Source organism: Numenius arquata, chromosome 1 (genome assembly GCF_964106895.1).
Source record: "Numenius arquata chromosome 1, bNumArq3.hap1.1, whole genome shotgun sequence".
Classification (NCBI taxonomy): domain Eukaryota; kingdom Metazoa; phylum Chordata; class Aves; order Charadriiformes; family Scolopacidae; genus Numenius; species Numenius arquata.
Genome location: NC_133576.1, coordinates 68,492,426 through 68,513,767, shown reverse-complemented (window position 1 = coordinate 68,513,767; position 21,342 = coordinate 68,492,426). Strand labels below are relative to the sequence as shown.

General features: G+C 42.3%; 1 protein-coding gene across 3 annotated transcripts in view; it reads right to left on the bottom strand.

Moving 5' to 3' along the window:
- The window catches only part of GABRB3 (gamma-aminobutyric acid type A receptor subunit beta3), a 196,075-nt gene that overhangs the window by 94,539 nt on the left and 80,194 nt on the right, over nucleotides 1–21,342 (bottom strand). The window contains exons 1-3 of one of the 3 annotated variants that reach the window (XM_074147369.1): nucleotides 17,504–17,583; nucleotides 17,235–17,326; nucleotides 16,983–17,050 (exon numbers count right to left, since the gene is read on the bottom strand). In XM_074147369.1, the coding sequence (XP_074003470.1) occupies nucleotides 16,983–17,050; nucleotides 17,235–17,326; nucleotides 17,504–17,583 (240 nt within the window). Of the gene's footprint in view, nucleotides 1–16,982; nucleotides 17,051–17,234; nucleotides 17,327–17,503; nucleotides 17,584–21,342 lie in introns of those variants that run through there. The other 2 variants (XM_074147379.1, XM_074147361.1) reach the window with 2 other exon arrangements.

Below are 21,342 nucleotides of genomic sequence, written 5' to 3'. Positions count from 1 at the left end.
TCTATGGACGTTGGCCACCCAGCTGCATTCTGAAGATCTGCACCTGCTGGGCTGCACAGTACCAGCTTTTGTCACCAAAAGCTGGACCAGACCTCATGATAGCAGGTACTGTCACTGATCTGCTGAATGATGTAGGGCATGCTTCCTCTCGTCTGTGGCCCCATACCGTAAGACTATTGAACTCTTTTAGATGGAACTTTGAGACCTATCAATGAAAAGCAAATTCCACAGTTATTTCAAACACATGGTTACCATGACAATCTGGTAATCAATTCCCTTACAAAACCTTGGTTTTCTAAACTATCTGTCCCCGCCCACATCTCACTTGCCAGGCTCTTCACTAGAGAATAGAGGCATTTGGGCAGGACCAGACCCTCTGGACCCCATCAGCAGCTGAAAGGTCAACCTGAAGAGCACACAGGTAGGTCTGATCAGCTCAGTGCAGAGAAGACATTCTTTAATGGAAATCTTATAGATTGCTGTTATAAACGGAGATGTCAGTTGGTTTCATTCTCCACTGACATGTTTCCAAAATAGACAGTTTCTTACTTTTGTTAAAATAAAGCCTGCAAAATAATTCTACATAGCATTAAAAAAAACCCCACAATTACCTGGTTTGATCAGTACACATCAAACAAATGTTTCTCTGTGTTAACTTTATTGACATTTTCTCCCTCATCTCTCACACAAACTGAATATCAAATATTTCTTTGGAGCACTACAAGAAAGCAGAAAGAAAGTTTGCACCATAGAAAGATTCTGACGGTGCCAAGGATGAAAAGCACAGGGTGGTGGCATCCATACAGCTGGCCATTGCACCCAACAGGGGTAACCTGCCAGCATAGCATCAGCTATAGGTCTGAGGCCTGTTGAGTCCTGAGTCATGCATTTCCTTCAGAAAAAAATTCTTTGGGAAAAGCTGAACTGTAAACATCACTGGAGCCTTTTGTCACAGAAAACTCTGGGGAATTTTCACCAGCTGTGAATTCCTGCTGAGAATTAACCCTCGTTTAAAAGTCCAACAAGTGTGGCTTAGTGACAATGCTTAATAAGGCTCAATGCAGTACAGTCAGTACATCTGGTACCAAAAAAAAGCTGAATTTATTAGGCCTACAGGTCAGTATATGAATTTCTCAAAGAGACTCTATGGCTATATCTCTACTAGTGAATTAAACATGATGAGAATATTAAACATATACTCTGGCACTGAGGCCATTTGGCAAGAACATCTCGAGCCCTTCCTATAAGACTTTCTCACCTTCCAAAAAGGGGTGGCTGTAGGCTAGCTGGTTATCAGAAGCATCTCTGGCCCATGCAGACTCCTGAGCAGTGCCTGGGAAGCCTTTGAGGGAGTGCCAGCTGGCAGGGGCCAAGACCACCCCAGCAAGCGCTTCAGGGATTTATTGGTAGGGTTGGTTGGACTTCCAGCACTCAAGAATGTTTTCCAAAACTCTTTAGTTTATTAACATGGAGCAGCCTATTGGCAGCAGGGTCTGCATGTGTATGTCCCCTGCCTTTTTTGTGTAAGTCAAGAGAAGGCGCTGAGAGATGTGGTGGGATGGCAGAAGAAACACACACACATACACACATACTCATGTCAGGGAAATCCTGTTCCTGGGGATATTTCTTCATGGTCCGGCAGTAACTGTTGAACTGTAAAGTCTTTAATAATTTCTTTAGGATGTGCACTAACTCTAAATGACACTGAGCCTCTGGAGATTATTGAATAATTAATAAAACATTTTTTCTCCTCTTTTATGTGTGTCTTATGTTCTAGTATTTTTATTCCCATGAAGGGAAACCAAGAAAAAAAATGGTATTGGACCTGCTGGTAGATAATATACACTGAGTCAAACAAAACTTTTATTCAGTTTCTGTATTTTTCACCAGGAGTTTTCCTTTAAAAGTATTAAGAAAACAATGTTTTGAAAATGTACTGATCAGATCTTCATCAGGTAGAGCTTACAGTCAGAAGGGAAGGGGACAATGAAGGGAAAAATTGGAAAAGTTGTCTTAAATCACCTTCCTGTTCCTCTGACCCCAAAGGCCCGACTGAGCCAGCTCCCAGCATAAACTGCAGCAGAGCAAAGACTAGAGAAACACAATGCTGCCAAGTCATCTAAGTGTCAAACAGACCCTGTTGCACACAAATTCTATCCTCTGTTCATCCTGGCAAACTTCTCTCCATGTCCTGCCTAGACGAAAAGGGGGTGTTAGCTCCAGGGAGGTATTTCCAACAGCTATTTTCTTCCCTTCTGCCTAAAGGGAATCCTTAGCTTCTTATTTACTCTACTGCATTGAGACAACAACGAACAGGTAGACTCCAGAACAGGATCTGGCTATTTCTTAGACCTCTGGATTTAAAAAGCTCCTTTTCATACATAAAACTTACAGGACAACGCTAGACAATACATCAGCATGAATCATGACTGGCATTAAAGTTGGTGGCCACTAAAGAGAACACTTGATTAACAACAGCAAAGGTAAGCCAGAGAGTGATTAATGAAAAAGGGCAAGTTTTAGAAACACATCAGCATTTGAGAACTCCAGCCAATACTCCTGCAAAGCTAAAGAGAAAGCAATACCTTTCGCATGTGTATGAAGATACTGAACTGGAAATCAGCTTGGTTCTGCTATGTTTTGTTGCTTTTAGAAACAAGAAGAGGGCAGAACAAGACCTAAAATTCATACAGATCATGGCACAATCAACAGAAGTAATGGCTCAAAACAAGTTTTTCAAAGAAATTAAGATTTTAAGTATATTCGGAATTCAGTCTTGTAACTACATATAATTCTGCTGCTGCTTTTAACTTACTCTCCAATACTCATAATGCTGTGGTCCTAGTTTTTCAAGGAATATACACAGGATGGAAGGCATGGCCCTCTCTCCCCCTGTAAAGAACCTAAAAAGTCAGGCTATGATACCTAACTGATTAAAAATTACAATTCTGGCATGAAGATCTGCATGCTTGTAGCTTTTGTGCCGTCCTACAATGACACAATGGGATAACCTGATGGTCACGATATCAGCATTAGCGCTGGATTGCTTTGCTTCTGCCAGTCTGTGCAACAGCCAACAGAAGATGGGCCAAAACCTCTTCTCTTTGACACCACTGAAATTGCACCACTGCATGTAATAGCCAAACTGGACTTTTTTCCTTGGAAGGGAAAATGTGTTCCTTGGAAGTCTGATATGACATAACATGCTAAAATAGTCTCCTCTGGAGTTTTTTCAGTCACTCAATAAAGTAAATGTCCTGGAGGAATATTGAATATATGTTTTTGGTCATGTGGAGACCACAGCTCCGTCTGAGCAACTGCCTATTTAACAATGGTTTTTGTGAAAAACACTAAACATACCCTGTCCCTGTTGAGCAATGATAATCAAATAAAATTGAACTTTCACTCCACTACAATCTTACAGTAATCTAAAAATTGAACAATTTGCCCTTGTCTTCCTTCCCTGTGTTCTCTTACTCCATTAGAAACAGTCACGGTTTATAGTATGGCTCACCACAGCAAAAGCAGAGGTAGAAGTAAACTGCAGGATTTTTTTGAAGAGCTCTGGTCCCTCAAGTCTTTTAGAGACTTGGCCCTTCTTCTATTTATTGATACAGCACAAATGTCTGCTATTCAAGTCAATAATAAATAAAAAAAGACATAGCATAACAGTATCATTAAAAATAAACACTTTCTGTTTTCAAAGAAATTAACACGCCTGTACTGAAAGCCATGCCACACTAGAAGAAAAGGAGACAAAGAGGAAGATTTGAAGCTGAGCGTTGAGGGATGAGGCAGGGTAGCCAGCTGTATGCAAGGGTGTCTTGAAGAATATGAAAATGCCTAGGTGGCAGTGGGTTGGCTCTGCTGCAAGAACTGATGAAGAAATACCACACTTCTGACAAAAAGATGACTGGAGAGTAATAGACATGAAGATTCAGCAAGAGACAACAGGGAGAAAAAGAAGGAAATATACTGCTGGGCTCGGTAGAAGCTAGGACAAAATCTGGTTGCAGTGATAGATGACCACAATTCAATGACAAATTGAAAAGTAACCCTGACATTTTCATCCTTTGATTACCTTCATCAACATTACATCTAGTCAATTCTTCACACCCATTATTTCCATATATCTGAAGATTTATCACTCATCTTTGAAAGGCACTATTTCATTTTGTGTCCTCTAGAAGCAATTAACTAAATCCATCTTCAGAATCTTGAGCATTGTTACTGCATTATTGCTGTGTTTTAATCAAATTCCTCAGAAGTGATCTGCCATTAAGTATAGATTCATCATAACATTTTATTTCAGGTTTGCTTTGGGTTTATTATCATGAAGGAGGCCAGAATAACATATCAATGTATAAAGAGACTTATAGGATTCAACAATGTAGGGTGCAGATACATTCAATATTGCTCTGTAAACGTTATAATCAAACAGCATATAGTGTTACAAAGAATTTTAAAACTAATTTATTATCATGCTATGCAATAGCAAGCATCAGCTATAGTCAAGCTCAGAAGGCCTAGATAATTGTGTGCCAGAAAATAGCAAACTACATTTGTATTTAGCTTAATTCAGCAGTGTTTTCAGGGAGAGGGAGGAATCTGGTTTTCCACAACAGATTTTTTTTTTTTTTTGTAGACTGCACACCTTAGGAAAAGGACTAGAAAATTAATGATGAGAAAAATACAGAGAAATGAGAAAAATCCTGCTTCAGAGCACAATAGATGCGAATAATCAAGAGTCAAGAGGGACGAGAAAGAAAAATTGCAAAAGATTAACACAGAGTCTCATGAGATTTGGTCACTTTCTTGAGCTATTAAAAAAAAATCATTCCAGGACTTTTAGGGAAAAGTAGTAACAAATGACTATGACTTCTGTCTTAAAGACAGCTGTGCAGTGAGCACCAGCAGTTGAATTAATAGGTATACTTAGGTCTGAGAGGAATAATTCTGTTTTCGGTCAAATCACTTTGCATATATAGAAGCTTTTGTGCCAGCAGGTTACTAAATGACATTATGCATGTGTCTCTGTGGGTAAATTAGAGGAATACAAGGCAAGATTATATATAAGATCCTTTTAGATGTGACTAATGAAGGAAAGGAATAACATGACACGTGTTAGGGCTAGATCGTTTCTTTAGGAAGGCTAAGCAAAAGGGATCTTCTTCAGAGGCTGAAATTATATATATTTTTTAATGTAAATATAAATAAATACTTCGCTAATGGATAACAAGATTAGTTTATGCAAACCTCTGACTCCCCTTTCCAAATTACAGCATCAGCCTCCAATTCAAAAAGCACCTAACACCACATAAATGGGTATGCCGGGAAAGACATACAGTATCAACCTTGATGCAGTACTTTACAATCAGGTTAATAATATATGAGCATGCAACTAAAGTGGGTCTACTGGAAAGATAAGCTGATCAACTATCTTAAATGCATCTTCTAATTCAGTGGCCATTTTTTTCTTCCTCTTTTTTTTTCTGTCCATTTAAGGGGGAGGGTTTATAAAAAGAATTGTAGGCAGATAATCATAGCAAATCTATTCCCAAGCTATCTTGACCTTTTTTTCTGGAAAAAAAATTGGAAGAAATACCAAGAGAGACACCATTTTTTGATTAAAAGGAAATTACACATTTCCTCCTTAAAACTGATTTCTCTTAATCACCTCTCATTCATCACACAAACACACAGGTACCGCTAACTACTTCTCTTCACATTCCATAATCCCTTACTGCCCAAGGACAACCTGCTTTCTCTGTCACATGAGGTAAAAGTGAAGTCCAGTCCACTTCATCTAGGCAATTAACTTGCACCCACATCCTAGGTGCCTAATGAAGGCTGATTAGGGGACTCTGGTACTTTCTTCAGTTTGTTTTCAAGAAGAGAAAGTTAAGTACTCTGGAAATCCTCCACAGAAAGACTAAACTGAGGTGAACAACATCTCAATCTGAATTTAAGTGCATGTTAACTGCCCAGTGTAGCTGGCTTGGATGCCACTTCAAGCTCCTCTTTCTCTTCATTGGTAGCTGTTGCTTATCTACCAGAGCTTTCTGCTCTGTAATGCAGCTGAACACACAGCTTTCCAAGTGTGGCAAGTCACCGTCAATGGGTAAGAGCCAAGCAAGACCAAGAGACAGAGCTTGTCCCCAAGAAACAAGTTTGCAACAGCTGTTTCCCAATGTGCAGAGAATATCTGTTCACCTATTTTCACTAGAAAACACAGTCTCCAAGAGAAACAGAGCTCTGACAGCAAGTCAGTCAAGAGGACAGGCAGGTGACATTCACTTCACTTACATCCAGAATCGTAACAGATGGGCATTTGGCCCAAGTCACCCTCCCTGTAGAGAGAATGGAAAGAAACAGGCTCTCTGCAATGAGTTATCTTCTAGTATAGGCACTGCCAGTCAGATAGGATGTATCACAGCTCTCCCACAAGAAAGGGTGACTACATAACTTCACAGGGGTGCAATGCGTTCTTTGGATATATCTAGCCTAGCAAATGAAGTGAGCCAGGGAGTTTTCTGGTCTGAAGGACAAGTGGCATGGCACAGCTTGTTTCTCTATAGATTAATTTATTTCACAGCACAAGTATCTGCACCTAAGCTGCCTAGTGGGAATGGACCTGGCATGTGCTAACCTCCAGACAGTACCCAACATCACCTGGGAAAATGCTGGACCAAATCCATAGCAATGATTAACACACGATGGGTGCATGCCTGAGCTCAGGCACCGTGCTCAAGCACAGAAGTCTTGACGTTCTACAGATTATCAGGAGAGTCACAACTCTTAAATCTGGCAGGTCCATAGTTTATGGGGTCCTTTCAAAAACAAAATTGAGGATCATATCTATTCTGCAAGTCCTGCACATATTTTCCTATGCAAAGTTCCAGTTGGTTTGGGAGATGTTTTTGTTATCCGAATAGAAAGCCTATTTTACATGATAGGAAAATGTGTAGAAAGGCCAAGTGTTGTTATCTGAATAGCCTCGGAGGTCAGAAGCTAAAGCAAATCACTGCTGGTACAGGGAAACACAGACATGTTATTGTGTTATATTACCAAAAAAAAGGCCTAAGTTCATCTTTTTTTATTTTAATGAATAATGACACTTACTGCATTACTCACTACTCCCATCTTGAGTTGATGTATTTTAAAATTCAGAATTTAAATCCATTTTTGTATTTTCTATTATTTCCAACTGCAAAATTTCAGTGCATTTTAAAAGGCACAGTGGCATCAGAAACCACCAAGAAAAATAGCTTTTGATTAAGTAGAAATACAGTTTCCACTAGTTTACATCTTAGCATTTTAAGTTTGGCAGATTCAATTTCTTACTCTTCCAGAATTATTTCCCCACTGAAAAACGTGAGAGGGGCTCAGATTCCCCACACAGCCAAGCTCAGCTCCTGGAAGGGGAAGCCCTCAGCTCTTTAAATATGCACCAACCCAGTCCCAAAGAGTGGAGGGCCCTGCCTACCCGAACTCACTTGGTGTGTGAATTGGATTACACCTTAACGTTTGACGTTATAACTAAGCAATGAGGTCACGTGCTAACCCTATGATGGATAAGTAACCACCTGAATGGGAGATGTTAAAATATCCCTCATGAAATAGCCATGTGTGACTCAACGGAATGAAGCTCTTCCTTTCAAGTAACCTTAGGGTTAACAGACCAGAAGAGTATGATAGTGGGGCTATCTTACATCTCAATTAAAAGACCAAGGGATGAGCTATTTTTAAATCATATGGATTTAAGCTTGCTTTTAAAGGTTATATTCTCTGTCCTACATGTATTTCAATTCAGGACTCACACAAAGTCTACCAGAAAAACCCTCTATAGTTCGAACTCTATATAGAATTTTACTTGCATTAACCTGCTAGATAATATTAGTTAGTGCTGCTAGATATCAGCTCTGTACCAGTTCAGCACAGTCTTCTACTTACCTTCAAAAAGGCATGTTAAGGAGGAACAATTGGTGGAATTCACGCCAACATAAACTAAAAACTGAGCACCTATTCTAGGACAGTCAACTCTTCTCATTGTCTTCTCCCCCCCTTTTCCCTGTGAGCACTTCTAGACAGGCACTTCTGGAGGGCCAGTCATCCTACTGTCTTAAATACCGGTCTTAGAACAAAAAATATTGTCTTACGGAACTGCTTATCTCTGTTAAATGGAGCTCTGATGATCAGCTCTGGCTGGATGCTGGTCACATGCTGGATAACCTATTTAAAGCTTGTGAAACAAGTTGTATTCAAGGACCTAACTCCCACTGATACAGCCATCCTGTACTGAGCTCTGTACTGACATAACTTCACAGCTTCCAGAAACTGTACTAACTGCACCAGAGGTACCTCTGGCATCTCTGCAGAGTGCTGTATTGTGCCATGGAGACATACCCATGAACTAATGAAAATTCAACATTCATATTAGTATAAAAAAAAAGTCATTAACTGCTATTGAACTGCCAATTATCCAGCATAACTGCGGACCTCCCAGCACAGCTGTTTTACCTTCCCTCTCTGCTGTATGCAATATTACATTCATATTGCAGGTTACATTATCACAGCAACCTGTAACCGGTTCCTAACTGCTGAGAGAACAAATTATTTTGCCAAAATTATTGGTTCAAATCCGTAATAGTGAATAATGAATTAGACATGCCTAGACTTGGGGATTTTTTCCTTGCATTATCTGTAGTTATAAGGAACTGAAATTCAATTACAAATATTAAATGAACTCTCCTTTTGAAATTATTCTTCTTCCAGCTATTTTTTATGACTGTGTCACATGGGAGAAAAAAGAAACTTTGTCCTGGATAAGCTAAAACCCCTAATGGTAGCTAAATGTTACTCAACCTCTTCAACTGGCAGTTTATATTATCCTTCAGTATTGATGGATTGCAATTGATAGTACCTGAGTTAAAATTATTTACATAATAAAATCTTTATTAAAATGAAAATTGTGGGGAAAAGTGTATCATTACTAAATGATCCCAATGCTCTGGTGACATCTAAACAAAAAGCGCGCTCTCTCAGAGTCTTTAGACTCAGGAAGTCTCAAGTCACAAATCATGGGAGGTTACAAGGGTACACTAGAGAAGTTTAAACATGTTTATTTTATTCTTCCCTAAGTGTCCACTACCAGCCAGTACCAGTCAGGACACTTGGCTGGATGGATCTTTAGTCAGATGTGTCATGGATGTTTCTCTGTTTGCGCATTGTCTTCTGCCATGCATGAATCTGTCTGCCGTGCCTTTATCCAATTGCTAAGTTTTCTGTATGGCTACAGACATTAAATTATCTGAATAAGCGCTCAGTGCATAAATAAAAACCTTCATATAAATATCACTCTTTCTTTTCTCTTTTTTTCTGTCTTCAAAGGAATCGGAAAAAATGCTAGGCATATAGTAGGTATAAATCCATAAAGTTTCTGTGAATTTTTCGCTCCTGTATAACTTAAATTAGCATACTTCTTCACTGCTTGGGCATGATGAAAGGTTGTCAACAGAAGTAAAAATGTACTTATGGTTACATGCACAGAAGTCCTGATCTTGCATTTTACAACTCTTTTTTTTTATGACCAGCATATTCAAAAGGACACACATGCGACACCTGCTGCAATCAATGCAAAGATACTGAGAACACGATGAAGATACATACACAACAGTGGTATCTAAAGACATCTCAAATGGCGTGACATACCCTTATGACACTGGCATACGTTACAAACGGCCTATGGGAGACTCCTGATCATCTTCAGCACCAGCACGAGACCAGCAGGGGCATCTGAAACCACACCAATACGCACTTGCCTGTACAACTCAGGGGAGCGCTGACAGAAACGAAAATTAAATCAGAGCACAGATTCACAGAAATATAGTGCTGGAAAAGATCTTAAAGCATCAGCTATCCCAGCCTCTCCAGGGGCAAGAGCAGCACCATTGGAAGAGGTATTTTTCTACTCTCTTCTTGAAAAACTGCAACAAAGGAGATGTTACAACAAATGTAACTAGCTGAAAACTAATCAGAAATCAATTAATTAATTTCTTCAAGTCTTACTTCAAATGGTTCTAAAGAGCAGCTGATCATCCTCCTCCTACCACCAGCTTCCTGCATTTATGTCTTCTCTCCATCCTATTTTTCAGTGCTAAACAAACCCATTTACTTCAACATTGCCGCATACGCCCTGTTTTCTAATTATTTTAATTAGAAACATTTGTTTCCCTTCCTTACACATCCTGTTCATTTCCATCTCCCTGAAAGCCAGTGCAAAAACACTGGACAGAGCGTTCTTGCTCAGGCTTCACTAAGGTTGGACAGAGAAATCCTTCTGTCTCAGGAATGACACTTTTATTTACGTACCTGAAAGTAAGATGTGTCTTTTTTTCAATTGTATTGCACTTGTGACTTGGATTAACTTTTTCACTTGCTTCAGACTCTGGTCCAGTAAAACCTTTACATCCTTTTTTTCTGTGCTGCTGCTTAGCTAATTCTTTCTCATTTTAAATACTGGATTCTTCCTCCCTTACAAAATGTAGCACTTTGTGCTTGCCCCTTCTTTATTTAGGGCCATTCCCCTAATTTGTAAACATCATTTTGAATTCCCTTTTTGTCCCCTGAAATGTTTGCAATTATTCCAGATGGATGTCATCACAGATTGTATCTATTTCATCATCCAAGTCAGGATGATTCAACGTTGGCAGCTGGAGTTGGCTTTTAAAAAGCCTCTTGCCACCTCCCAGCAACATAAACTACCTCCTTTTCTCTGCATAAGCAGGTATTTTTTTCCCCTCTACAGCAACAGCTTTCCTCTACAGATAAGCAGAAGCCTTGGTCATCAATTCCCTTGGCCAAACAGAAGTCATTCTCCTATCACACTGTCTGCAACAAGCATTTCTCTCCATCAACACGAACTAGGAAACATGATAGGAGAGGGGAGAGGAGTGGATCCATGGATACTGTCCTGAGGAAGAAAAACGAATAGGGCCAAGAGACGGGATCAGAAGAAAGGATGCTCTTGTTGCCAGCTGGCAACTAGAGGGCAGGTAACCTGCTAAGATAGACTTGTCATCCAGGAGCAGTGCCCATTGCGGCCACCTCCTAGTGGATGCCTGCTGGCTCATCACCAGCACAGTGAGAGTGCACACACTTTGCAGGGCTATGCTGGCCTCAGGAGGTGCTTCCCCGCTCGGGCAGTATTTCTTTTTTCTTCTTCCTGTTGTCTTTTTTTTTCTGTCTGTCAACACATACATACATATATATATATATATACACATACACAAAATTATTTATGTGGTCTATTTGCCATATCTATTTAGTGTGATCTACTAATATCCCTATGTACATTAAATTCTAAAATATATAAAAGCAAAAATCAGTATATAAAGTTATATATTCTATTTCATACTCTTGTGATTTGTGGTCAAGTCATAAGCACTGCACACATTAATCTTCTAGCTAGAAAACTTGTGTTTGCGATAAAAACAATTATGTAATCACTCTATTAGTACAACTCATTTAATTTCTCCATCTGAATCTTCAAAGCAAAATATGTCACAACTCAGTTATGATTTCCTGCATGAGGTAACTTTGAGATTCTATTTTCAAAGTATTTATAAAGTAGCTGTTTATGGCAGGAAATATAAGCTATGTTTATGATAGGAAACATAGGTCATCTTTCACTGTGCTTAGCTGCAGCCACTCGAAGACTAACTGAATTATCTTGGCTTTCTCCATAGCCATTCAGGAAAGATGGACACCTCCCAGAAAGATGAATCCTTCCTTCTTTAAAAAAACAAACAAAAACCAAACACACATGGATATCTCATAGACATTAGTGTTTATCTCCTCCTGCTTCCAGAGGGAGCCTGGAGGATGAGCTTTGGCTCATTAGGTAACAATTACTTACCCAAGCAAGGGTGTCTGGTGCTATTTTGGATGCCCTGGATTATGCAGGACCCCTACACAGGGCTGACAGGTACAGCACGGGATCTCTGTCCCCTACCCTTCTGGAGAGGCAACTGGAATCCAAACCTTGAGGTACTAAAAATATCTAAGAAGCTCTACTGAAGTGTTTATTTTAAGATGAATATTTCTCTGGACTCCATCACCTGTATTAACAAGAATAAGACTCAGTTCTTTAAACTTCAGGAGCTGGTGTCATGTCTAACATGTACACAGAGCACACAGACACGGCAGAGGGCTTGCAAGAGATCTACACCAACCTGGACTGGAAATTGGAGGGCAAGTACGATACCATGAAACCAAAATGACAGTAGACACCTTTGCCTATGCAGCCACATCCCATTCTAGATCCCCGTTAACTACGGTTGTAGAGCTTAGCAATCCAGCTCACATTTAGACATCTAATTGTATACAACTCAATTTACATGAACTGAATACCATCCCATTTTTTAATCATCTAAGATGTTATAAATCTCATCAACAGAAGTATGAAGGTTCTGTACCTTCAGTACTTCAGGTGAAATATGAACTAATTCACTTCAAAATAATTATTTATGCACCACTATCTAAGGAAAGTAGACAATATTTTCCCTCGGTGAGTAAGAACTTTAGTTGACCTTAGAGCAGCAACTAAAACACAGTCTGTCAGAAAGACATCAAAATTGCTTTGAAAATCAGCAGGCACCCAATGAAGTCCATATGCGTACTTGCAGTTTTATAATGGAACATATGTAAAAATAAAAAATTACAGTGTTAGCATAGAACAGATTACATCTTTTTCAGAAACAACAACTCATAAGTTTTATGGTCTGACTTTATGTCAAACTAATTTTCTGAGTACAGTATTCTCAAAACAGCAGGATGACTATGTAGCCAATGATGCCTCCTGGGTTTTGCTGGTTTGAGTTTAATTTTATCGAAATTAGAGCCTTTGAAAAAACCTGGAAGAACAGCCCTGAAGTCCCCTCTACACACAAAGAAAACACAGACAGCATTTTAGAAAGCAGTAGCACAAGTATCCTTTCTTAGATTATACTATTCTCCATAAAACATTATCTCTAAGGAGAAAGGTTCATTTTTGCACTGATCCCCTTGTTTCCACTACCAGCTTCATAGCTTTACCTCCCATAAACTGTAACACACATCCTGAAATGATGGGAAAATGAAAGCACAGCACCTTAGTCTTCCAGCTATAATAGTAAGTTTAAAGAGGGGGTTATTTGGAGACTCAGTGTATTGATTATTTAACTTCCTGAAGATAAAAAGCTACGGGAGTATTTGGGTGCTTGAAAATTATATGCCTGGAACTAACGCACTTGATTCACAGACCTAATGTTGAACAAGAATCAGACTATACAAATTCACCAACTGTGGATACTGTCTGATTGGAAACAGGCTGACAGACTGGTGAAAAAGTAGAGAACTATTTATTTTTCAATTCACATCATCTAAGCAAAACATACCTCTAAAACACAGAAAGTAAAGAACACAACCCAAATAATGTAAAAGGATAAATTATAAAGCTAAGTTCTTGAAATCCGACAACAGTAATCTTCCATATTCTTTATTCATAAAATGACTTACAGCATTTTCTCAGTATTATGTCTGTTATTATCGATTAGTATTTTGTTTGGAGAGCTACATTACCATACATTTTACAGACATTTACAGCAGTTTTAAATGCAATTATTGGAGGTAAATAGGAAGATGGTTAAGTACGCAATTACAGGTATAATTTGCGAAATAGGTAAATAATAATGGGAAAGCATGCACAGGTGAATCAGGGAAATAAAAAATATCCATATATGTATATACATATATATGTGCAGGTCATTAACAGACTGCAGCTCTTCCTTGAACAATGCACTTCTTACATGCAACTTCATTAATTCATTCTTGCTACCATATATATAACTCAAAGAATAAACATAAAAGCTTATTATTTTTACTTCATAAATGTTTAGAATTTTCAGTATGATGTAAATAGTATAGCAGAGTAACAATTTCAATAATGTTACTCAGTATTTTCAAGATGTTATGAGATCAAATAGAAACTGCTTATTTAAAAGTTTTCAGTAAAACAACCTGATGCTGTACAGTTCTGATACTTGCATCAGTCCTCATGATTCAGTTTAGCATTTCAGCATCAAAAGTAAAGAAAAAAGTTAACTGTTTGATGTAATCTGAGAAGATGCAAATTACTATTCAATAAGTCTATTCTAAAAAATAGCTACAGGTAGCCTGGATGTACAGCTGCCAAATGATTTTTAATAATTTTCAATAGAAATACTAAAAATACACAAACACTTTTTTAAAATGCTGGAATGCCAAAGGAATAACTGGTAACTGAATATTCATAGAGGACTATATTGTGCATAAGCCTACAGTTTGATTAAGAATAGCAAAGAGTATGATACAAGCTGTAATTCTTGTTACAAAGACTTGTCATCATGTCCCTGAAAGCTACATTACAGGCTGCCTAGAAGGCAGTATAATAAAACTTGCTGTAATAACTTTTTATTTATATTCATAAAATTGAAGAATGTTAATTCTCTGGTTATTTTATTTTTAATATAGAGATGAATTTTAACAAGCTAATTTATAAAAGGTTACACCAATGTCTAGATTTAAATCAAAGGAATTAATGTCCGTACTACCACAGTTCATAGAGAGAAATTCTTGTAAGACATTTCAATAGTTGATGAGGCTAAAGGTCAATGCTCACAATATCTCCTTGGAATTAAATGAAAGAACATGTCAAAGATCAAAAGTTTAGTTGGTAACCAACACGAAGTTCAACAGCTATGGCTCAGGTCTTCAAACTAATTGTGACCTTTTTTCCCCCCTCCAAATTACTATCTTAGAATGTACACTTCAGTAATCTTGAAAAGCTCCTTCTGTTCATCCTTATTCATTGTTTCTTGATATTTACTCAAGAATCTTTGAAGATCAGAATAAAGTTACCTAAAACAAGCGGAAGCAATCAACTCAGGCAGTACTTGAATATAGCTGTGCTTAGTCAAAGATTGACTTCTTTCACAGGGAGAAAAGATAAGCTCAGCTGTAGTAAGGTGTTTGCCAGCCAGAAGCCCTTGCTGCTCATTTTTCCTGAAGTAAATTAACACAGTTTTTGTAACAATAGTTCTTTAGCAATTCCCTTCAGAAACACACATTTATTTCTGTTGCAAGATCTGTATTGATATTTTTCAGACTTTCCATTGCCGCATGAGAGGGCATGGAAAAAACTTATTCATTTCTTTAGAGCTCTGGCAACTAATGGGTACCAGTGGGCACTGACTTGTGGCCCAGTTAGAAACTAAAGAAATTGGTAGGCTGGCTCACTGTTAGGGAGAAAGGGATGGCACCCATTCTGTTGAGGAGCTCTTGTCTTATTCAAGATCTAATTACCTAGTCTAGCAGCGCAAGAAGCAGTCTAATTACTTACTTTTCCTTATACCCCTGCTACAGTAGGTTGGACAAGTTGTTATTTAAACCTAACAGGCTTTCCCACAGCTGGGGAGGGAAACACAAAAAGCACCGTACATCCCCTCATTTTCTTTCCAGTCTCAGCCTGCCCTTTGATAATATTTATTGCCTGTATAGCACTTCACATACACAAACTGTTATGTATTAATTTAACACAAAATGTGTTAAATTCTCTGCGTATGGAACATAGCCAAAGGTGGGGAAGGTGGCAATGGGGATAGTGAAGTCAGACTTTTGAATTACTCTTCAAAGACTCAGCTTCCAATTTCTGAGAAGCAATCCTACACGTACAGAAGAGCCTGTGTCTCTGCAGCTGCCTGAATTTGCAAGAAGCCTAAAATAAACTCTTATAAGTAGGAACTGCCTCATTTGTCCCTCTGGAATGAGTAGAAAGGAAGATGTTGGTGGCACTTTTAACTGCAAACAGGTAACTATCTCTGTTAAAACCATTTTTTAAAAGACTGGAAGTAGAGCAAAAAGTTTCTCTCTCACCACTTTTGGTAGACCCCATGAAAGAAAGGGCAGGATTAATGAAAATACACAGATCAGGTATGAAGCCAAGCTATGCTACCTTGTAACACCGCAACAGCGAACGAAAGAGGGGTAGTGCTGGTGTTAGTGTTACTTACTGAAAGAGAGCTCAGCTTCCAAACGTGCAGATTATTACTTTTAATGCCATAAATGTAACTACAGCATTGCAGAGTAGGCTGATCTTTTACGTCAGATTTGCAAAAGGAAAAATCTGAGGCACAGGAGGAACGAGTAGTTTGCTCAGAAACACAAAAAAAAACCACCTCAGATTTAGGATTAGGACAAGAAACGGCGATCCAGTCTTCCAACCCCAAACTACCAAACTGCACAGACTGGGGGACCGAACCGCAGAAACACGCTAAACACCTGCCTGTTCCTCAATGGCCCTGACAGCCCCCCAACAGCATCGCTTTGCCAAGCGAAATTACAATTCCTCCAAAGCCCGTAGGCAACCGCGCCTGCTCTAGATGCCCAACAGTAATTAACACGCTCGCACACGTACAGAGTTTATCCCCCCGACAAGCCGGGTTGTTGGGAAGCCCGAACCGCGCCAGAAGCGAGAGAATGCCGACAGCCGTGGCCCTCCGACACCGACACCGGCAATCCCCGCCGATCGCCGCCAGCCCGCTCCGCTCTGCATCCCGCCGGTGCCGGTGGCCCGGCGGAGCGCAAGCGAGCTCCGGCTGGCGGCGACCGGGAGGGGAACGGGTAGGAGGAGGAGGAGGAGGAGGAGGATGGGGGGGTCTCAGGCGGCCTGACACCCCCGGGCTCGGTCGGGCCACGCACACCCGCGGCAGAGGATGAGGTTTATCCCGAGAGGGGAAAAGGAGGGACGGGGGAAGCGCGTCTCCGGGGCAAATAAAGTTTTCAGGCGGAGAGGGCAGCGCTCGGCGCCCCGCTCGGCTGCCCCTGGCAGCGGCGACTTCGCGAGAAGGGAGGGACGGGGAACGGGCGGCAGCCCCGGCGCCGGCCGGGCTCCCCCGGCTACTCACCATGTTGACTTCGGAGACCATGTCGATGCTGGCGATGTCGATGTTCATCCCCACGCAGACGGGCGGACCTGCGGGCAGAGGGGACCGTCAGCCGCCGCCGCTCCGCCACTTGGCGGGCCAGAGGGGCCGCGGCGGCGGGGCCGCGGGAGCCGACTCCGCCGTGTAGGAGCGGCGGGCAGCCCCGGAGAGAGCCAGGGGAGGTAGGTAGAGGGAAGGGGGCTCCGGGCGGCGAGCCCCGTCAGGGCGACTCACCTCCGAAATCCGGCCGGAGGCGGATGTCGTAGCCCTTCAACAATTTATCCACAGTTTCTTTCACGAAGGACATGTTGCCGGGATCGTTCACACTGTGAGGGCGAGAGAGATGAGAGGGGGTGTCGGGCGGGGGAGGCAGAGGACAGGGTGCGGGGGGCCAGGGGCGACGGCAGGAGGAGGAGGAAGGAGATGGGGCGAGAGAACATCAGCTTGTTCCCCTGGCGAAACACATCCCGCCGCCGCCGCCGCCGGGGCACGCTGGCTCCTACCTCTGGGCGCAGCAGACCACGGCCACCAGGACGGGAGCGGAGAAGACCCCGAAGATCCTGCCTCCTCCAAAGCCCCACATCCCTCCGCTCCGCGCTCCCTCCGCGCAGCAGCCGCCGCCGCCGCAGCCGCGATCCGGCTGCCCCGGCTGCCGCTGAGGAAGAGGCGGAGGCGACAGTCCCCGTCGTCGTCGTCTCCCCCCCACACACACCCCCCCGCCCTCCCCCCCCCCCAAAAAAAAAAATACTATCCCCCACCCCCTGCCCCAACACCGCTGCCTAGTCCGCGGGGGCCGCCCGCGCACCCAGCTGAGCCCACCCCGCGGCCGGACTCCGCCGAGCCCCGGAGGAAGCCGCCCTCCGCCGGAGCCCGGCCGCCTGGCTTCCCCGCCGCCTGCCTGCCCGCCCGCCCTGCCGCCTTCCCGCCAGCCGGGAGGGGAGGGGAGGGCGCCGCCGTCCCCCCCGGCGGAGATCCCGAGGAGGGGCGCGGTGGGGAGCGGGTCTCGCCGGGACCGGCAGCAGGAGGCGGTGGCTCCTCGAGCACCGCCTCGGGGCACGCCCGCCCCGCCGGCCACGGCAACGGCCCCGCGGCAAGCCCCCCTGAGGGCGGGGGTAGCCCCCTGGCAGCGCCCTGGCAGCCCCCTGGCAGCCGGCTCCCCACAGCCGCCTCCTTCTCTCCGGGAGGACGAGGGGATCCGGGGCGGTGGCCCGCCGGGACCCCCTCGGAGCCGGGTGGGAGGGAGCTGCCCGACGCCGGGCCGGACTGAGGGGGCGCGGGTCGAGCTTCAGCCCTGGGGCAGGCTGCCCTCCCCAGCCCCGATCGGGGCGACTGCGCCCACCTGCCCCTCGGGAGCCGTGCCCCGGGGGGAGGCCGCTGGGGCAGGAGAGGGAGCCGGGCTGGGAGCCCGGCCCTGACCCGCAGAGGGCCGGAGGGGGTCCCTGCCATGGCCAGAGGGGTGTGCGTGGTGAGCACGTACAGGTACTGGGCCCGAGGGTCCCTTCAGCCATCCCTGCGAGGATGCCATTAGCACACATCTAGAGCGTCATGTTTTGCCTCCACTGGCTCCGAAGCGTGTGTAGCCGGGGACTATGTGGCACTGAATGGGAAACTGCGCTGGTGCCAAAGGGACGTATGGTGAGAGCTATAGGCTCACTGTTGTGTTGCCTGTGGGCTTCTGGGTGCTTCTAACTTTGTATAAAACACTGGTTGGGGTGGAGACAGCACAGTTGTTATTGTTGTTAACCTCCTTCCAGGTTAATTATTCCTTTCAGCAGGACTAATTGGCATGGAAACAGAAGCACGCCGACTTGGCTGTGTTGCCTTTGGTTCCACAGCCAGCTCCTTCTCAATGCCAGTCCTCTTCACCATGCTCTACCAATGGCGTAAACATGCCCTGAGCCAGCTCCTGATTCTGGTTACATTGCAATCGCTGGCCACCAGTCCATGATAGAGCACAACATTTCACTAGTCAAGGGAGAAAAGCAATGTCTTTTTTTCTCACTTTTTCTCTTACCACCTGTTTTTCCTTCTATGTATCCTTTTCCCTTAGAGAAACTGCTAGGAAAAGGATGGATGGACGCTTGCTGTGGTGTTGTGTACAGGTGAGAAAGCATGGATGGCTTTTCGTCTCTCCTTAACAAATTCTCGAAAAGAAAGATAAGTGCGATCCATTCGTCCTGACCTTGTTACTGTTGCAGGTAATAACAAAGGACCAATAAAAGAAGGAGCAGGCTCAGTTTTAAAAACAATGTAAAACCCTATAGACAATGAGGAAAAATGTAGAGAAACTTGCGTGTTGCCAAGCCTTGTGATTTCCTATTAAGTCTTGCAATATTTGGATTTTTTAATAGTGTTATAATTACTGTGATTATGAAGTAAATGAAAATCCTAGCTTTCATTTAAAAATTGATAATGCTTATGATGAAAGCTTGAGAATTCTGACATGAGGCATACGTGACTCAAGGGCTCAAAAATGAAAAGTCATATTATATGTATATGAAGTGATTTGAGGGCCCTGGATCCTGATATTTTTTTTGAATGCTATGGATGGGCAGTATTGAAGACTAATTCTTTCGAAGACTTCAGCGAAGGTGAATTTAGGGAAGGGTACCGACTCAGTTCTTTCCCCCTAAGTGTTGAAAGGAAGTATTAACACTGAAGAAAATAATTCTTATGAAGAATTTAACATGGTTTAAAAGCACATTTAAGCACTAATAACTTTTCCTAAATAGAATGTCAGTTTTATAACAGAAATAAAATATTTTAGAGAACACTATTTCTGATTAACACGCTATCCTGGTACTTTGGAAACACATCTGAGGTAGGTACAGCATCAACAGTGCTGTAGTCTGTCATATTTTATCACTTCATTTAAGTATTTGTCTTCTTGATCTTTCAGAGCAACTGTTTCCATTTACTTGTGGGTAGTTTAAAGATAATCCAGGTTGGAGCTAATGGGACAAAGAAATAGTTAGGGCGTTATGGAGCATTTGTTCCTTTGGACTTTGGATTCAATTAGGCTTAGCAGTAACTGAAAGACATTAAAAATTATAAATGATCAATGAATTTCATGAAAGGTAAAAATCACCTCAACTTCTCAGTGATATGGCGTTTACAATGAAAATGGCACTTTGGGTTTTGTCTGCAGGAAAGACTCAGAATAAAGCTTCTGTGGCAGTGGTCTGGAGGTAAGCTCCAGCAAAGCCCTGCATAATGCAGAGTATTAAAAGAAATAATAGAAGCAAAGACTTTTGGGGAGCTATTTAATGGGTCCAATAGGAAAAAAATGGGCACAGAAATAGACTCCTTGTCCTGCCCCGAAAATTTGCCACCCTGACTTTTCTCCTGGAATTAGGCAACTAAACATCTCCCTTCAAAAAGTAAACAGGTTATTTCAATGCACGGCAGGGAGAAGTCTTGGCACTTTTACTCACTAAAGCAAAGCACCCAGTCAGAACCTGCAGGTTCTCCATCCAAGAAAATTCCAAGTATGTATCTCCTGAGATGAACCCAGACTACAGAACCTCAGGGTAAGGTTTTCATCTCAGTCGTCTGAAATGTTCCACTTTCCAGCAAGTAGTTAAGTAGGGGAGAGAGAGAAAGAGTTAACATCACTCTGTGGCCTAGTGATTTGTCTCTTATTTATGAATTACTGTTATTTTATAAATAATCCAGTAATTCATGAATTAATTACTGGATCAAATAAATCAATGTTCAGAGGTGTAAGGAACAGAACCTGATTCTCTGCTGCCCTTAGGTGCCTTCATCATTGCTCGTTCTCACTCTTGCTCTTTTTCCAACATACAGTCTTTCTGTCCCAGTAAAATTATCCCTGTAAAAGATGAGACTTCGAATGCTGTAGTTCAGGGACTAAAATTCATCACTGTTTCTACTACTTTGGTGAATATTCCAGCCTCTGGGCCATGGGACAGTTAAGATCTATGGTCCCAATCAAATTTAGTTCAATAAGGTAAGCACAGTAATATTCTTTTCTTCGTTAGCATTGCCAATATAGGTAAAGGCCACTTCAAAAATGAGTAAGTCTGAACTGCAAAGGCAGGCACTATGTGTGAAGGAGCAATGGGCCAATGCAAATACATGTGGAAGAATACACCTGCCAAGCCCACACATGAAAATCCTTGGGGTAAGTGGGGTTACAATGGATTCATTGGCTACGTCTGGGCTTGCAAGCACCAAGGCTGGTCTGTAAGAAAAAGTGCTATTGCTGAGGATCTGACATCCACACCATACACATATTGGGTTACAGGTTTTTTTCACTTAGGAAAAGTTCTAATCTGGTCCCATAGACTAGATGTTCATTAGCGGTTGGACCACGTTCAGT